This window comes from Physeter macrocephalus, chromosome 7 (genome assembly GCF_002837175.3).
Source record: "Physeter macrocephalus isolate SW-GA chromosome 7, ASM283717v5, whole genome shotgun sequence".
Taxonomy (NCBI): domain Eukaryota; kingdom Metazoa; phylum Chordata; class Mammalia; order Artiodactyla; family Physeteridae; genus Physeter; species Physeter macrocephalus.
In genome coordinates, this window is record NC_041220.1 from 111,222,819 (window position 1) to 111,236,246 (window position 13,428).

At 38.2% G+C, this 13,428-nt stretch overlaps 1 protein-coding gene across 11 annotated transcripts in view; it reads left to right on the forward strand.

Annotated features, from left to right (window-relative positions):
- Positions 1–13,428, forward strand: part of NPNT (nephronectin) — a 79,822-nt gene that overhangs the window by 20,695 nt on the left and 45,699 nt on the right. For all 11 annotated transcript variants that reach the window (XM_055086160.1, XM_055086162.1, XM_055086161.1 and 8 more), the window contains one exon: positions 11,219–11,311. In XM_055086160.1, coding sequence (XP_054942135.1) covers positions 11,219–11,311 — 93 coding nt within the window. The remainder of the gene's footprint in view (positions 1–11,218; positions 11,312–13,428) is intronic.

Sequence of the window (13,428 nt, forward strand, 5' to 3'; positions counted from 1 at the left end):
TAGCGGCAGGAAGTCTCTTCTTTCTCTACATTTAGTTATTGACACTGGCACGGAGCCTATCTCATCCTGCCCTACGTTGTGGTTACTTGTGGATCTATATCATTTGTTCTGCTAGGCTGTTAGTTCCATGAAGCTGGGGTCTGTGTCTTATACATCTTTAGCTTCTGCAGTGCCTAGTCTAGCTCAGTCAGTACTTTGAAGGTATAAGGACCAGGCACTTCTATATAAAAGGCCTAAAAAGTGTGAACATGATGTAATCTTAATAAGCAGATTGCAGTTTTAGGAAAGACTGTTTACTGGGAAAATAAATATATTTAATTTGTCTGCCTATCTTATGACCATATTACATATTAGAGATCTTAACTCTTGATGAAGCTTCTTAAAAGAAATCAATTTACATGCTTGAAAACACATAAAGTGTAATCTGATTGTGTCATCTACTGCTTATAATCCATTATTGTTCGCCATTATGGATAGAATACTGACTGATTCTCTGAGTACTAGAGTCTTCAGGCTGATGATTGCCTTATTTTAAAAAGGACTGTTTTTTGCAGTGTGGACACAATCCCAGTGGACTGCCCTCGCATTGCCAGACCCTCTGCTGCTTCATGCCTCTCTGGCTTTGCTTATGCTGCTGATTCTGAATAAGGCCCTTCACCCAACCACATGGTGAATTCCTTCTACTCATCCTTTAAGATTCAGTTCACATTTCTTCCTGCCGCCTTTCCTGACATTCTTCCTACTCCCTCCTGTCTGCAGAGAAATTCTTCCTTCTGTATTCTTTTAACACCTTGTACACCTGTCATGTCTGTCTTTGTCAGGAGACTATGAGATTTCAGAGTAGGTACTGTGTATTTAAAGAGCTCAAAGCCTAGTGGTGGGGGAGCAGGATGAGAAGACTAACTGTGATAATAAAGCATGATATATGTGTATATATAAATATATGTGTATAAAATTTATGGCAGAGGTATGCACAGAGGTTTAGGAAAGCACTGAGGAGGGCTCCAAACTCAGAAGGAGGAGCTAAAGCAAATCTTGGAGGGGCTAAAGCAAATACTGTTTAAGCTGGGTATTGAAGCCTGTCTAGATGTTAGTCCATCAGACAAGGGGAAGAATGACATTTCCATGTAAAAGCACGCAAGTATTAGGGTATGTTACTTCCTGAGAACTGCCATCAGTTGGTCTGTTTGTGGATGTGATTGGAGATGAGGCTGGTGGGACAGGCAGGAGTCGAATTATGAAATGTGGGGCTGAGTGCCATACTGAGAGTTTGAGCCGGTATGATGAGTATAATGATAGGTAAACATAGTGAGGAGTCAGCGAGTATAAGGGGGAGAGTGGCATGGTGAAACCCACAGCTCTTAATACAGTTTCTTGGGCACTGTAGCTATTCCTCTTTGTCATTCTTATAATTCTCATTATAGATAACATTTTATTGAGCTCTTACTATGAGATGGGTACTATTCTAAGTACTTTATTTGGATTTTCTCATTTAATCATCCCAATAAACCTATGGGTAAATTCTATATGCACCATGTTGCTTTACTATTTTGTAAGTAAAAAATGGCAGTGCCGACAACTTCCTCTGGTTCAACCTATGATCTTCATTTTAGATCAGAGAGAAGCTGAGTAATCTGCATGGGTCATTCATTTCCCAAGTGGTAGAGCTGGGACCCAGCAGTCTAACTCCAGCATGTGTGCCTTACCCTCTTCTCTAGAGTGCACTAAGTGAACAACAGCTCACATGTTAAGAAATATTTGTCAAAGTATACATATTATCTACTCATGTTTATAAATTTTTTCCCATTTTTGTGTTTGAAAATTTCAAATCCACAGAGGAATTGCAAGTATAGCAACAGTAAATAGCCATGTACTCTTCATGTACAGTTGTTAACATATTACATATTTGCATGTATGCACACTCTTCTCTCTCTCTCTCTCTCTCTCTCTCTCTATATATATATATATATATACACACATACACACACACATACACACATATTAGTGAGCCATTGGAAAGTAACTTACAGACATAATGGCTCTTTGTACCTATATACTTCAGCATGCATACCATTATCACATTTAAGAAATTTAGCATAGGTACAATAATATTATGTCACAAACAGTCCATAATTAGATTTCCCAAATTATCTCCAAATGATTTTTATGTTTTTTTCTGATCCAGGTCCAATCAAGGATTATATACTTCATTTAGTTGACATTCCTCTTTGGTCTTCTTTAATTTAGAACAGTTTTAGAAGAGTTCTAGATCTACTTTTTTTTTCCCTTCTTGACAGTAACATTTTTCAAGAGTCCAGGTCAACTGCTTGGTAGAATATTGCACAATCTAAATTTGTCTAAGGTTTCCTCATTATTAGATACTAGTTAAACCTTTTTTGCAAGAATATTACTAGGTGATCATATATTATAACATTCCCGATGCACATAATGTCAGTTTGTTCTATTACTGGTGGTGCTAAATTTGATCACTAGATTAAGGTTCTGACTACCAGACTTTTCCACTGAAAGGCACCTTCTTCTCTTTGTAATTAGTAAGTAATTTATGGGGTGATACATTGAAACTGTTTGAATATCCTGTTCCCCAGCAAACTTTTGGATAATTTTTGCTCAAATTATTTAATGGTGGTTATAAAGTTGTTTTTTTCAGATTCTGTCATTCCTTCTGCGTGTTCACTGGCATTCTGTAAAGAGGATCTCTGTTCTCTTCTTTTCTAGAATCACTTTGGACCCGTGGATTCTTTTATTATTCAATTGTTATCAGTTACTACTCTTATTCTTCTTGGTGCTCAAATTATCCCAAATTTGGCCAATGGGAACACCTCCAAGCAGCTCCTGTGTCCTTTTCACTTGTTTCCATCATTCTTTCAATATGTCCTTGCTTTTTGTCACAGCAAAATATTTCAGCCTCTCTGCCCCAGCCCTGAGTCCTTTTACTGTGGGATGGTATTTAGAAACAAAGATCTGGAGACTTCCCTAGTGGTCCAGTGGTTGAGACTTTGCTTTCCAGTGCAGGGGCCTGGGTTCGATCCCTGGTCGGGGAGCTGGGATCCCACATGCCTTGCGGCCAAAAAACCAAAACATAAAGAACAGAGCCAGTATTGTAACAAATTCAATGAAGTTTTTAAAAATGGTCCACGTCAAAAAAAAAAAATCTTGTAAAAAAAAGAAACAAAGATCTGGGTGTTATGTGTGCTCATTGCTTCTGTTACCCTACTTAAAAAAACAAAAACAAAAATCTACTTCACGCTTCCTGATAAGTAACACTTTCTGATGTGTTCTTAAAGTCTCATTTTGCATTAATCTAAATTCCACTCTTCTACCACAAAGAAAACAGAAAGAAAAGTTAAAATTTCAAGTAAACCAAAAATGACAATACTTTTCAGAAGATTTAAGTGGAAATGGATATTGCTTAATTATGGTAAATAAAAGTTAGCTTGAGATTCAAAGATGCAGATGCAGGCACTTATTTTCTTTGGTCTACTTCAGGAATTAAAAGTTAAATAGAGATTAAATAGGTACTTGAGAAATTTGAATTGGATTTTCCCAAAGACAAAAATAAAATAAGGTAGCCAGACAGCTCTTGGGAGATAACATTATATAGAGCAGAAATTCTTATTTATTTTAACTTCATACTCTAAATTATTAATCAATTGGTTGACTTAATATTTGACTGTAGTTTATGATTTGTTTAAATTCTTAATAAAAATAATGTTACTTAAAATATGAGAACAAAAAAAATCATAGTTGTAGTAATACATCAGAAGAGATAACAATTCTATACTTCATTAATGATTCAAAATCTGGGTTCTGCACAAAACAAGCAGTAGAGCAAAGAGATTATTTTATGTTGAAACATTCTGGCAGGGTTACTTTAATTTTCTTAACTTACAGATTGTATTCTTAACTGCGACTTTTCCTTCCTAGAAATGTAACCCAAATACATTTATGCCTTTAATTACCTTTGATATTCTCTATCCCTCTCATCCTTTCCTGTTTAATATTACTATAATCTCACTCTCCTCTCTTCCAAATCCACTCAAAAAGCTAGGTTTCTGGCCTTTTTCTGACTACCAGAAGTATTAGCAGATTCTCCGTGGAACTGGGATAAGAAATTTTTACTGAAATCGGGCAAGTCACTTAACTTTCTGTGCTTTTGCTTGTCTGCTGGTAAAATGAGGATAATGTCTGTCTCTCTCCTGCCTTATATGGATACTGTGAGGGTAAATTTAATCAGTCATATAAAGTGGTTTTGCATTCTGTATTCATGAGATCGTTTAACAGATAGTATTTTATAGTGGTAACAATCAGAGGCCCTTTTATTTCAGTTTTTACTACAGAGGGAATTTAGATTTGAAAATAGGATATTCAACACTAGAATACAGGATATTAGGAAGGCTGGAGGGTTGTTTTCCTCTGGAGATCTTGGAATCTGTAGGATTCTTCCCTCTGGATTTGTTATACCTATGATATAGGGAAGCTCAAGGTCCTTTCCAGTGGAGCCCTATGAGAATTCTGCCTCCATTCCTTCCAGGTCCCGTTAATATAGCAATATAGCAATGACTTGTTTAATGCCTCTTTCAGCTACTCTTTCTCTCCCAAGGCCAACTTGCATACTTTATGTCACCTGTTTCTAAATTACAGACTCTGGAGGACAAGGCTCTTTTTCTGCTTTTAGTGTTCCATATCTGAATAGCAACATGATGTAGATTGCAAAAATTACAAATGATTCTTAGGATTTGAAAGACAATCTTATTTACATTAAGAAAATCATTTTCAGGCTTCCCTGGTGGCGCAGTGGTTAAGAATCCACCTGCCAATGCAGGGGACACGGGTTCGAGCCCTGGTCTGGGAAGATCCCACATGCCGCGGAGCAACTAAACCCGTGCGCCACAACTACTGAGCCTGTGCTCTAGAGCCCACGAGCCACAATTACTGAGCCCGTGTGCCACAACTACTGAAGCCCGCGCACCGCAATGAAGAGTAGCCTCCGCTCACCACAGCTAGAGAAAGCCCACAAGCCCAACACAACCAAAAATAAAAATAAATTAAGGAAAAAAAAAAAAAAGAAAAAAAAATCATTTTCAAGTTACAACAACACCTGAGGTTGAGTTGGCTTCTCCCTTGTCAGTTTCCAGAGCCACCACCTGCTTGGGCAACTCAACATGTCCTTATTTTTTTACAAATGTTTGGCACTTGACTCCCAAGTGTGATTAGATTACGTAAGAAATATTATATAGAACTGATGTGGGAGTTTAATTTTCCCCCAACTTATTTGATAACATTGTCCAACTCAGTGTCAGAAAACATTGTCCAACTCTCAGAACCCCAGTTACATCAGTTAGGATGAATTTTTAAGAGAAAATCTTAGATTGCAGTCAAACAGAAGAGGCTTGGAACATGTGACATTAAAGAGCTATGTTTGCTTTGCCAGTTGAGACATGTTTCTTTTTCTAGTTAAAGTAATGACTTAGGGGTTATTTTAAGGGCACTTTGGAGATTGTGTTGCAGGAATGTTAGAGAGTGAATTTTGAGTGTGTTTTGCCCATTTGACCTTAATTCCAGCATCTGATTTTGGGGGAAAAAGAATCTGTCATTAATTGACTACCTGTGATCCTCATCTGAATTTTATTTCTTGAGCTGCTAAACCATATGTGGATGCTAGTGGCCAGTGGACCAAATGTGGCCCAGACTTCTTGTCACTGATCCACGTGAAGGTCAGAGAAACAATGCTGACTTTTGTGATTAAACTATAGCGACAACAGACACATTCTTTCCTACAAATCAGTGTCTCATCTATTTTTGATGATGATGAGAAGATCATTCTAAAATAGACTACTAAAGATAGTCCACTTATTTTATTTCTTTCCTGACCTCTTCACAGCAGGTTGTGAAGGTGGGTGTGTGCTGGCCACTGAGAACTCACATTACAGTGAAGTGGGTTGTCAGAAGGTGGGTCTGTCAGAAGGTGGGTCTGAAAATGAAGTTGGGAATCATTTTCCTCTAGTCTCAAGGTGGCTAAGTATTTTCTAATCTAATTTTTAGATGTAGAAGTGAAATTCTTTAGATACTTCTGAAGTATATGATATTATAGGTATAAGATAACTTTGACAAATTGTATTTCTTTACTAAAATTTAATCATAACATTTCTGTCCTAAGTGTGTATCCAAAGAAAGCATTTGTTGGCTTGACAGTAAACACAGATTAAGTCCAGATTCCTCAGCCTTGTGCTCAAGGATAGTTAGGAATTGTAATTGTAACTGTATTGTAATTGTGTTCGGCTGCAAGTAACACTGACACAAAGACCAGTGTCCTAAATTACTTGGGTGGCCATTTAGGGTTAATATTGTGACTTCCAGCTTTGCCTCTTTTCCATTCTCAAGATTCACCTCATGATCAGAAAGTAGCTGCTGTAGTTCAGCCATGACTTCCATATTCCAGGCGAGAAGACAGAGGAGCCACTTTTTTTTTTTAACATCTTTATTGCAGCATAATTGCCTTACAATGGTGTGTTAGTTTCTGCTTTATAACATAGTGAGTCAGCTATACATTTACATATATCCCCATATCTCCTCCCTCTTGCGTCTCTCTCCCACCCTCCCTAGCCCGCCCCTCTAGGTGGTCACAAAGCACCGAGCTGATCTCCCTATGCTATGTGGCTGCTTCCCACTAGCTATCTATTTTACATTTGGTGGTGTATATAAGTCCATGCCACTCTCTCACTTCGTCCCAGCTTACCCTTCCCCCTCTCCATGTCCTCAAGTCCATTCTCTATGTCTGCGTCTTTATTCCTGTCCTGCCCCTAGGTTCTCCATAACCAATTTTTTTTTTTAGATTCCGTATATATGTGTTAGCATATGGTATTTGTTTTTCTCTTTCTGACTTACTTCACTCTGTGTGACAGACACCTTTCTCAGTGGCTTTTAAGTTCCAAAAACCCCACCCAGTAACTTCTGATTACATACAATTGACCAGAATTTAGTCGCTTGACTACCCAAATGTGTCAGGGAGGATAGGGAATGTAATTTTCCACTGCTGACTCATTATCCACTCCAAAAAAAAAAAAAGCCATTCTGTTTTCAAGAAGGGAAAAATAGATACTAGTAAGCACCCAGCAGTTTCTGCCACCAGTGCCTTTTATGACCTGCCTTAGCCCTGTCTTTTGCTCCCATCCGCTGTTCTAAGCACTTTGTACTGTAGCTCCACCAGAGCCGTGGTTCTCCCTGAGAACTCCCTTCATTGTCTTTCCCCCATCCTTTGCTCATAGTTTGAAAGGCTTTGTCTTCCATCCCAAATCTCTCTGCCTCTTACCTCTAAGGCGTTGCTCAGATCACATTTCCTTTTTTTTTTTTAACATCTTTATTGGAGTATAATTGCTTTACAATGGTGTGTTAGTTTCTGCTTTATAACAGAGTGAATCAGTTCTACATATACATATGTTCCCATATCTCTTCCCTCTTGTGTCTCCCTCCCTCCCACCCTCCCTATCCCACCGCTCTAGGTGGTCACAAAGCACCGAGCTGATCTCCCTGTGCTATGCGGCTGCTTCCCACTAGCTATCTATTTTACATTTGGTAGTGTATATATGTCCATGACACTCTCTCACTTTGTCACAACTTACCCTTCCCCCTCCCCATATCTTCAAGTCCATTCTCTAGTAGGTCTGTGTCTTTATTCCGGTCTTACCCCTACGTTCTTCATGCCTTTTTTTTTTTTTTTCTTAGATTCCATATATATGTGTTAGCATACGGTATTTGTTTTTCTCTTTCTGACTTACTTCACTCTGTATGACAGACTCTAGGTCCATCCACCTCACTACAAATAACTCAATTTCGTTTCTTTTTATGGCTGAGGAATATTCCATTGTATATATGTTCCACATCTTCTTTATCCATTCATCTGTCGACGGACACTTAGGTTGCTTCCATGTCCTGGCTATTGTAAATAGAGCTGCAATGAACATATTGGTACATGACTCTTCTTGACCTCAGTCACAGTTATGATCTGCCCCTCCCCCCTTCTTTTATCTCATCTCTCTATCATAGCCCTTGTTAACTTTCAGCCAGTGTATTAAAGTTTCACAGTTAATTTTCAAATCCTCTGTGATTCCTTCATCACCCTCACTTGCCTAGCAGAATAATTGCATGTATTAAATATTCAGTTCATGTTTATTGGACTGAACATCACATTGCAGACCTAATGCCAGCAAGATAATAGGGGATAGTCTTTTGTGCAACCGTTTTCAAAGGGTGTTCTTTTTGTAAGAGAAAAAAAATTGGTTACATCAGCGTTGTGAGTATCCTATTCCATTTAATACCTGTTGGCTAATATATAGGTCGTTGGTTACTTCAGTGAATAGTCTGCTGGGTAGACCTGCAAACAGCAGTTTGTTTGAAAATACTGGCTCCCTAAACATGTAAGAAACATTAACAACCTGGGTCTCTTGGAATGAGGGCATTTAATGTGCCCCAGATTGGAGCACTCCACTGAGAACAAACAATGAGAAAGGGAGGGTGACAATAAAAACCTTTGTTCCTGAAAAGCACCTGAAAGTACTATAAATGGATGATCTTCAAGCTGGTCAGTGGGTCAAAAGGCAACACAGCCTAAGTGCCTTATACTTGTTTCATAAATAAACTCTTTCATGATTTTTAGTGGTACTTTCTAAACTTCTTTTTCATGTTTTTGAGATGTTTTCAAATTCCAATTATTTGGGGAGGTTATTACCTAGACTTGCATTTAATTATTTTGAGGTGTTTACTTTTTCTTTATTTTCTTTTTCTTTTTAAAAAATTTATTCAAGTGTAGTTGATATACAACTTTTTCTTTTTAAATATGGCACTTTGGATGCCTCTGTGATAGCTTGATTCATTCAAGTTGTATTCATATATAATTGTTAAAATTTATGGAACATCTTTTTTTAAGATTAAAGAAATTTCTTTCTAACTTGCATTTCTTGGTGATTGGGCCTGGAAATTACATAAAAGGTGGCTTATTTCTGGGACTTGTTTTTAAAACTGCATATAAACCATCTACCAGGTATCTAATTGGCTGAAGCATAATACTGGAAGGCCTTCCTAGGTAGTGCATTTCTTCTCACAGATCTGAACAGAATCGTTTCCTATTGAATGTCATGCCATATCTAAAATCAGATTTTTATGAATTTCCCCATTGCATTTCTCTACCATTTACACTCTGCTCACCCTTTCTCTCTGCAAACTTTTGCATTAAATACCTACAGAGCAGCAGTAAGGATTAATCACGGTAGAGGGTCCAGTTGGGGTGACAAATATACAGGCAGGAAAGGCCTGAAAGTAAAACTGGCAACTAAGCCTGTGGAGTGCCAGGCGAGGGAAGGGTTGGTGAGAGTTGAATGAGGAAACGTAGAAAACACCAAAAATAACATGCACATCAGCTTCACAGGAGCGTTAGAGTTTTGAAGGGAATGTTTGAGAATTGTCCGAAAATGGGAGCGTCTCCCAGAATGGAGAAAAGCATGGGCTAATGTGAGAGGAAGCAGGTGTCAGGGACTGGAGAACACGGGGTCACTGTTGACCCCACTCCACCTGGTCTTCAAGACCTGTCTGCTCTTCACTCAGCGGTTACGGAAGCCCATCCCTTCCTGTCCCAAGAACAAACCCTGCCTTCTGCATGTCAGACTCCAGTCTCTCCTACGTATCATCACCATGCTCATGTCCCCAGAGTTTTTATTTAATCAGGTAATCCTCCTGATGATGATGAAGTTTTCATTTATAGATAAAGTCTATAATCCTCAATCTGAAATTTAGGGAACATCATTGTCTGGTACCACTCACCTATGATTGTCCACCTCTCACTCTCCCCCCAGCATTTACCCATCTCTTTAGCTTGACAGGCCTCCTGAGTGTCCTCTAAATAAATGATGGCCTGTTTGGCTCTACAGTTCTCCATACCTTGGATGGTCCGCTCTCTTCTCTGTCTACCCTGGCTTCAAGATCCAACTCAAGATCTCTTCTTCGAGGTTTTCTGTGCAACTCTATATGGATATGCTTGTGTGATGATTTCTTCACAAATTTCATATGTGCCACCAATTTTGCTCATAAATAAATATTGCCTTGAATTTAAAACATGATTGTTTTGTCTCTTCGTCTAGATTGTAAGCTCTTTGAGGCCAGTGACCACACTATACAATTATTTTTCATCTATTTTAGTAGCTGGTGTAGCACGATACGTATATTTGGTATAGAGCGATTTCTCAATCTGGCACCATCATGTTTTGGGCTGGATAATCTGTTTTTGTCAGGGGCTATCTGAGCATTGTAGGATGTTTAGCAGCATCCCAGTATTCTACCCACTAGATGCCAGTAGCACCCTCTTCCCAGTGTGACAATAAAAAATGTCTCCATTTGTGCTAAATGCCCCATAGGCAGCAAAAATACCCCCTGCTGAGAATCACTGTATAAACAGAATAAATTCTAACCAGTATCTTGGTAGGAATTGAAGACTGTGAAAAGATTTGAGTGATGATGATTTATAGCATTTTGGGGTCTTGAAGGAAGACAAACTCAGTTGATGGAAGACTGGCAATGTAAAATAGAACTTTCTATTTTCTGTGATAGGCTGCAGAAAGTGTATTATAGATTGATGAGCAATTGCGATGCAACTGAAGGTTAAGAATGGGCAAAATGACAGAAGTATTCTTAAGCTGAGGTTTCAAAAATATTTAGTTTTAGTTTTTCATTCATTTTGAACCATTTTCTTCTTAGAAATACCATTTCCAATAAAATATCATTTAATTGGAAATTTATTTGGAGTTCATACTTAACCGATATCTTTGGATTAAGAACTATGTTTTGAAGCGTATTTGAGAAAATGATTTTGAAAGTATGGGTGCAGATTATTATAAAGTGATAACTATTGACAAACATCAGTTGTGTTTATGCATAGTTTTCCAATTTTTCTTCTATTTGGCTATTTGAGTATTGTCCTCAAGTTTAGCAAAATTTTCAGCCCCAAGCAATACACCACACACACACAACACGTGTGTGAGTCTGTAGTCTAAACAATGTTTACTGCTCCGGGACAAAATGATCTGTATATTACTCTATTGTATAAGTTCTTAGTTTTTTTTTTTTATTATCAGACTAGTACATGACGTAGATTCTACTTGGTTGACATGCTGCTGACCTAGAAATAATGCATGATGTCCTTTTTTCACAGCTGTGTGCCAGCCACAGTGCAAACACGGTGAATGCATCGGACCAAACAAGTGCAAGTGTCATCCTGGATATGCCGGCAAAACCTGCAATCAAGGTAGGGAAACTGTGTGATACAAGTAAACAGTCATAAGCCCTCTCTACTCCTGCCTGATATAAAAATTTACGTTCTCAAGCAAACCACTTTTCTATAACTATTGTCACCAAATATATGAGATGCCATTTTGCTGGAAGACAAAAATATAATAAGGGTAAATCTTTTAAAATCTATTTAATCGGAGTGCAATTAAAATAATTTTATACTCTTATTCACTATTAATAATGAAAATGGATTTTGAAAAAGAGAATTGCAGCATCAGTAACCTTAGAAGCCTTAACATTCTGCACCTCCTTGTTCTTCCACTAACTAGTTGGGAAGCTTTGGCAAATTGACAGCCTCCTTGGATCTCTGTTAGATGAAAACACTTTAATACTCAAAGTCAGGTAGGAGGTTTGGCTTGAAATTTTGAGGTCCCTTCCAACTCTGAGCTCTTTGATCTTTGTGATTAAATTCCCTTCAACTGTTGACCAGTTTGTAATGTTCCTCTGAGAAGGATTTTGATTAACTTAGCAAGTTATTTTTCATTGGCGTCAGATGCTTATAAAAGCAAATCATTATTTAGCCTTCACAGTGCTTGGGTATTTTACATATATTATCTATTTTCATCACTACAATAGCATTAGGAGGTAGAGTGTTATTTATTATAATAAGCTATAAACAATATTTCATTTTTCATTTGAAGAGACATCAGGGATATTCAGTGTCTTGTCCAAGTTCACAAAAGTAGTTGGTAAAAGATCTGCTGTGTCAACTTAGAGCAATTGTCTGTATAACTCCTGTTCTTTCTACCAGTGTGGTTTTGGATGAAGAAAACGTCATTGGAAATGTGATCCTCTGACACATGCTGCATTACAAGTCTGAGAAGACTTGTCTTTTTAATTAATTTCAACTGAAAACTTTCTACCATTAGGTGTTAAAAAGAAAAAAAACAGAAATAAAGAAAAGATAGGGTTAGATTTCACTAGAAAGATGCAAGGATAGAAGAGTAAAATTTTTCACTTATTCCTTAAAGTAATATTCCCTAGCATTTAAAAAAATCTATTTATTTATTTGGCTGTGTTGGGTCTTCATTGCTGCGTGCGACTTTCTCTAGTTGCAGCGAGCGGGGGCTACTCTTCGTTGCGGTGCACGGGCTTCTCATTGCAGTGGCTTCTCTTGTTGCGGAGCACGGGTTCTATGGCACGTGCGCGTCTGTAGTTGTGGCGCATGGGCTTAGTTGCTCCGTGGCATGTGGGATCTTCCCGGACCAGGGATGGAACCTGTGTCCCCTGCATTGGCAGGCGGATTCTTAACTACTGCACCACGAGGGAAGTCCTTTTCCTAGCATTTTAAATGTCAAATGAAAGAGTTATGTAGGGTCTAACTGTCCCATAGATACATAGTTGACCTCACCTGATACAGAAATAATCTTGTTGAAATACTCTTATTCTTCAGTATCTGATACTCCTTTAAGTGTGTCATGTAAACTTGTGATTTATAGACATAGTTTTCACAAGAATTAGGAACACTGAAATTTGAAAGTATATGTAATTGTTCCTGAACTACCAGATGAAATCCATGTTAGTAAAATGTGACGTGTCCAATGGTAGGACAAGCTGTTTATTCTAAAGTGTGTTCTTTAGTATCAGCTACTTGACTGATAGCTGATATTTTCCAAAGTTTCTTTTCTATCTTATAATATATTTTTTTAACTTGGAATTTACCTAACCTACGTGGGTAGTATTTTCGAAATAAGTGGGGTTCTTATTATCTCAGTTTACTCTTTTAAAAACCCATTTGATTTTTCCTCTCCAGTGTAAGTTCTCAAGTAGCAGCATGCTCAGTTCTGATTATTGTGTTGTCAGTGTTCATCTGAGAGTGCCAGCATGCTTCTTTTTTTTAAGTGCTGAACATAAACCATCAAAGGTTCCCTTAATATGTCACCACCATAAAACTTTGTTGTCCTGATGCCAGGAATGTATACATAGAAGACTTTTTTTTTTTTTTTTTGTGGTACGCGGGCCTCTCACTGTTGTGGCCTCTCCCGTTGCGAAGCACAGGCTCCGGACGCGCAGGCTCAGCGGCCATGGCTCACGGGCCCAGTCGCTCCGCGGCATGTGGGATCTTCCCGGACC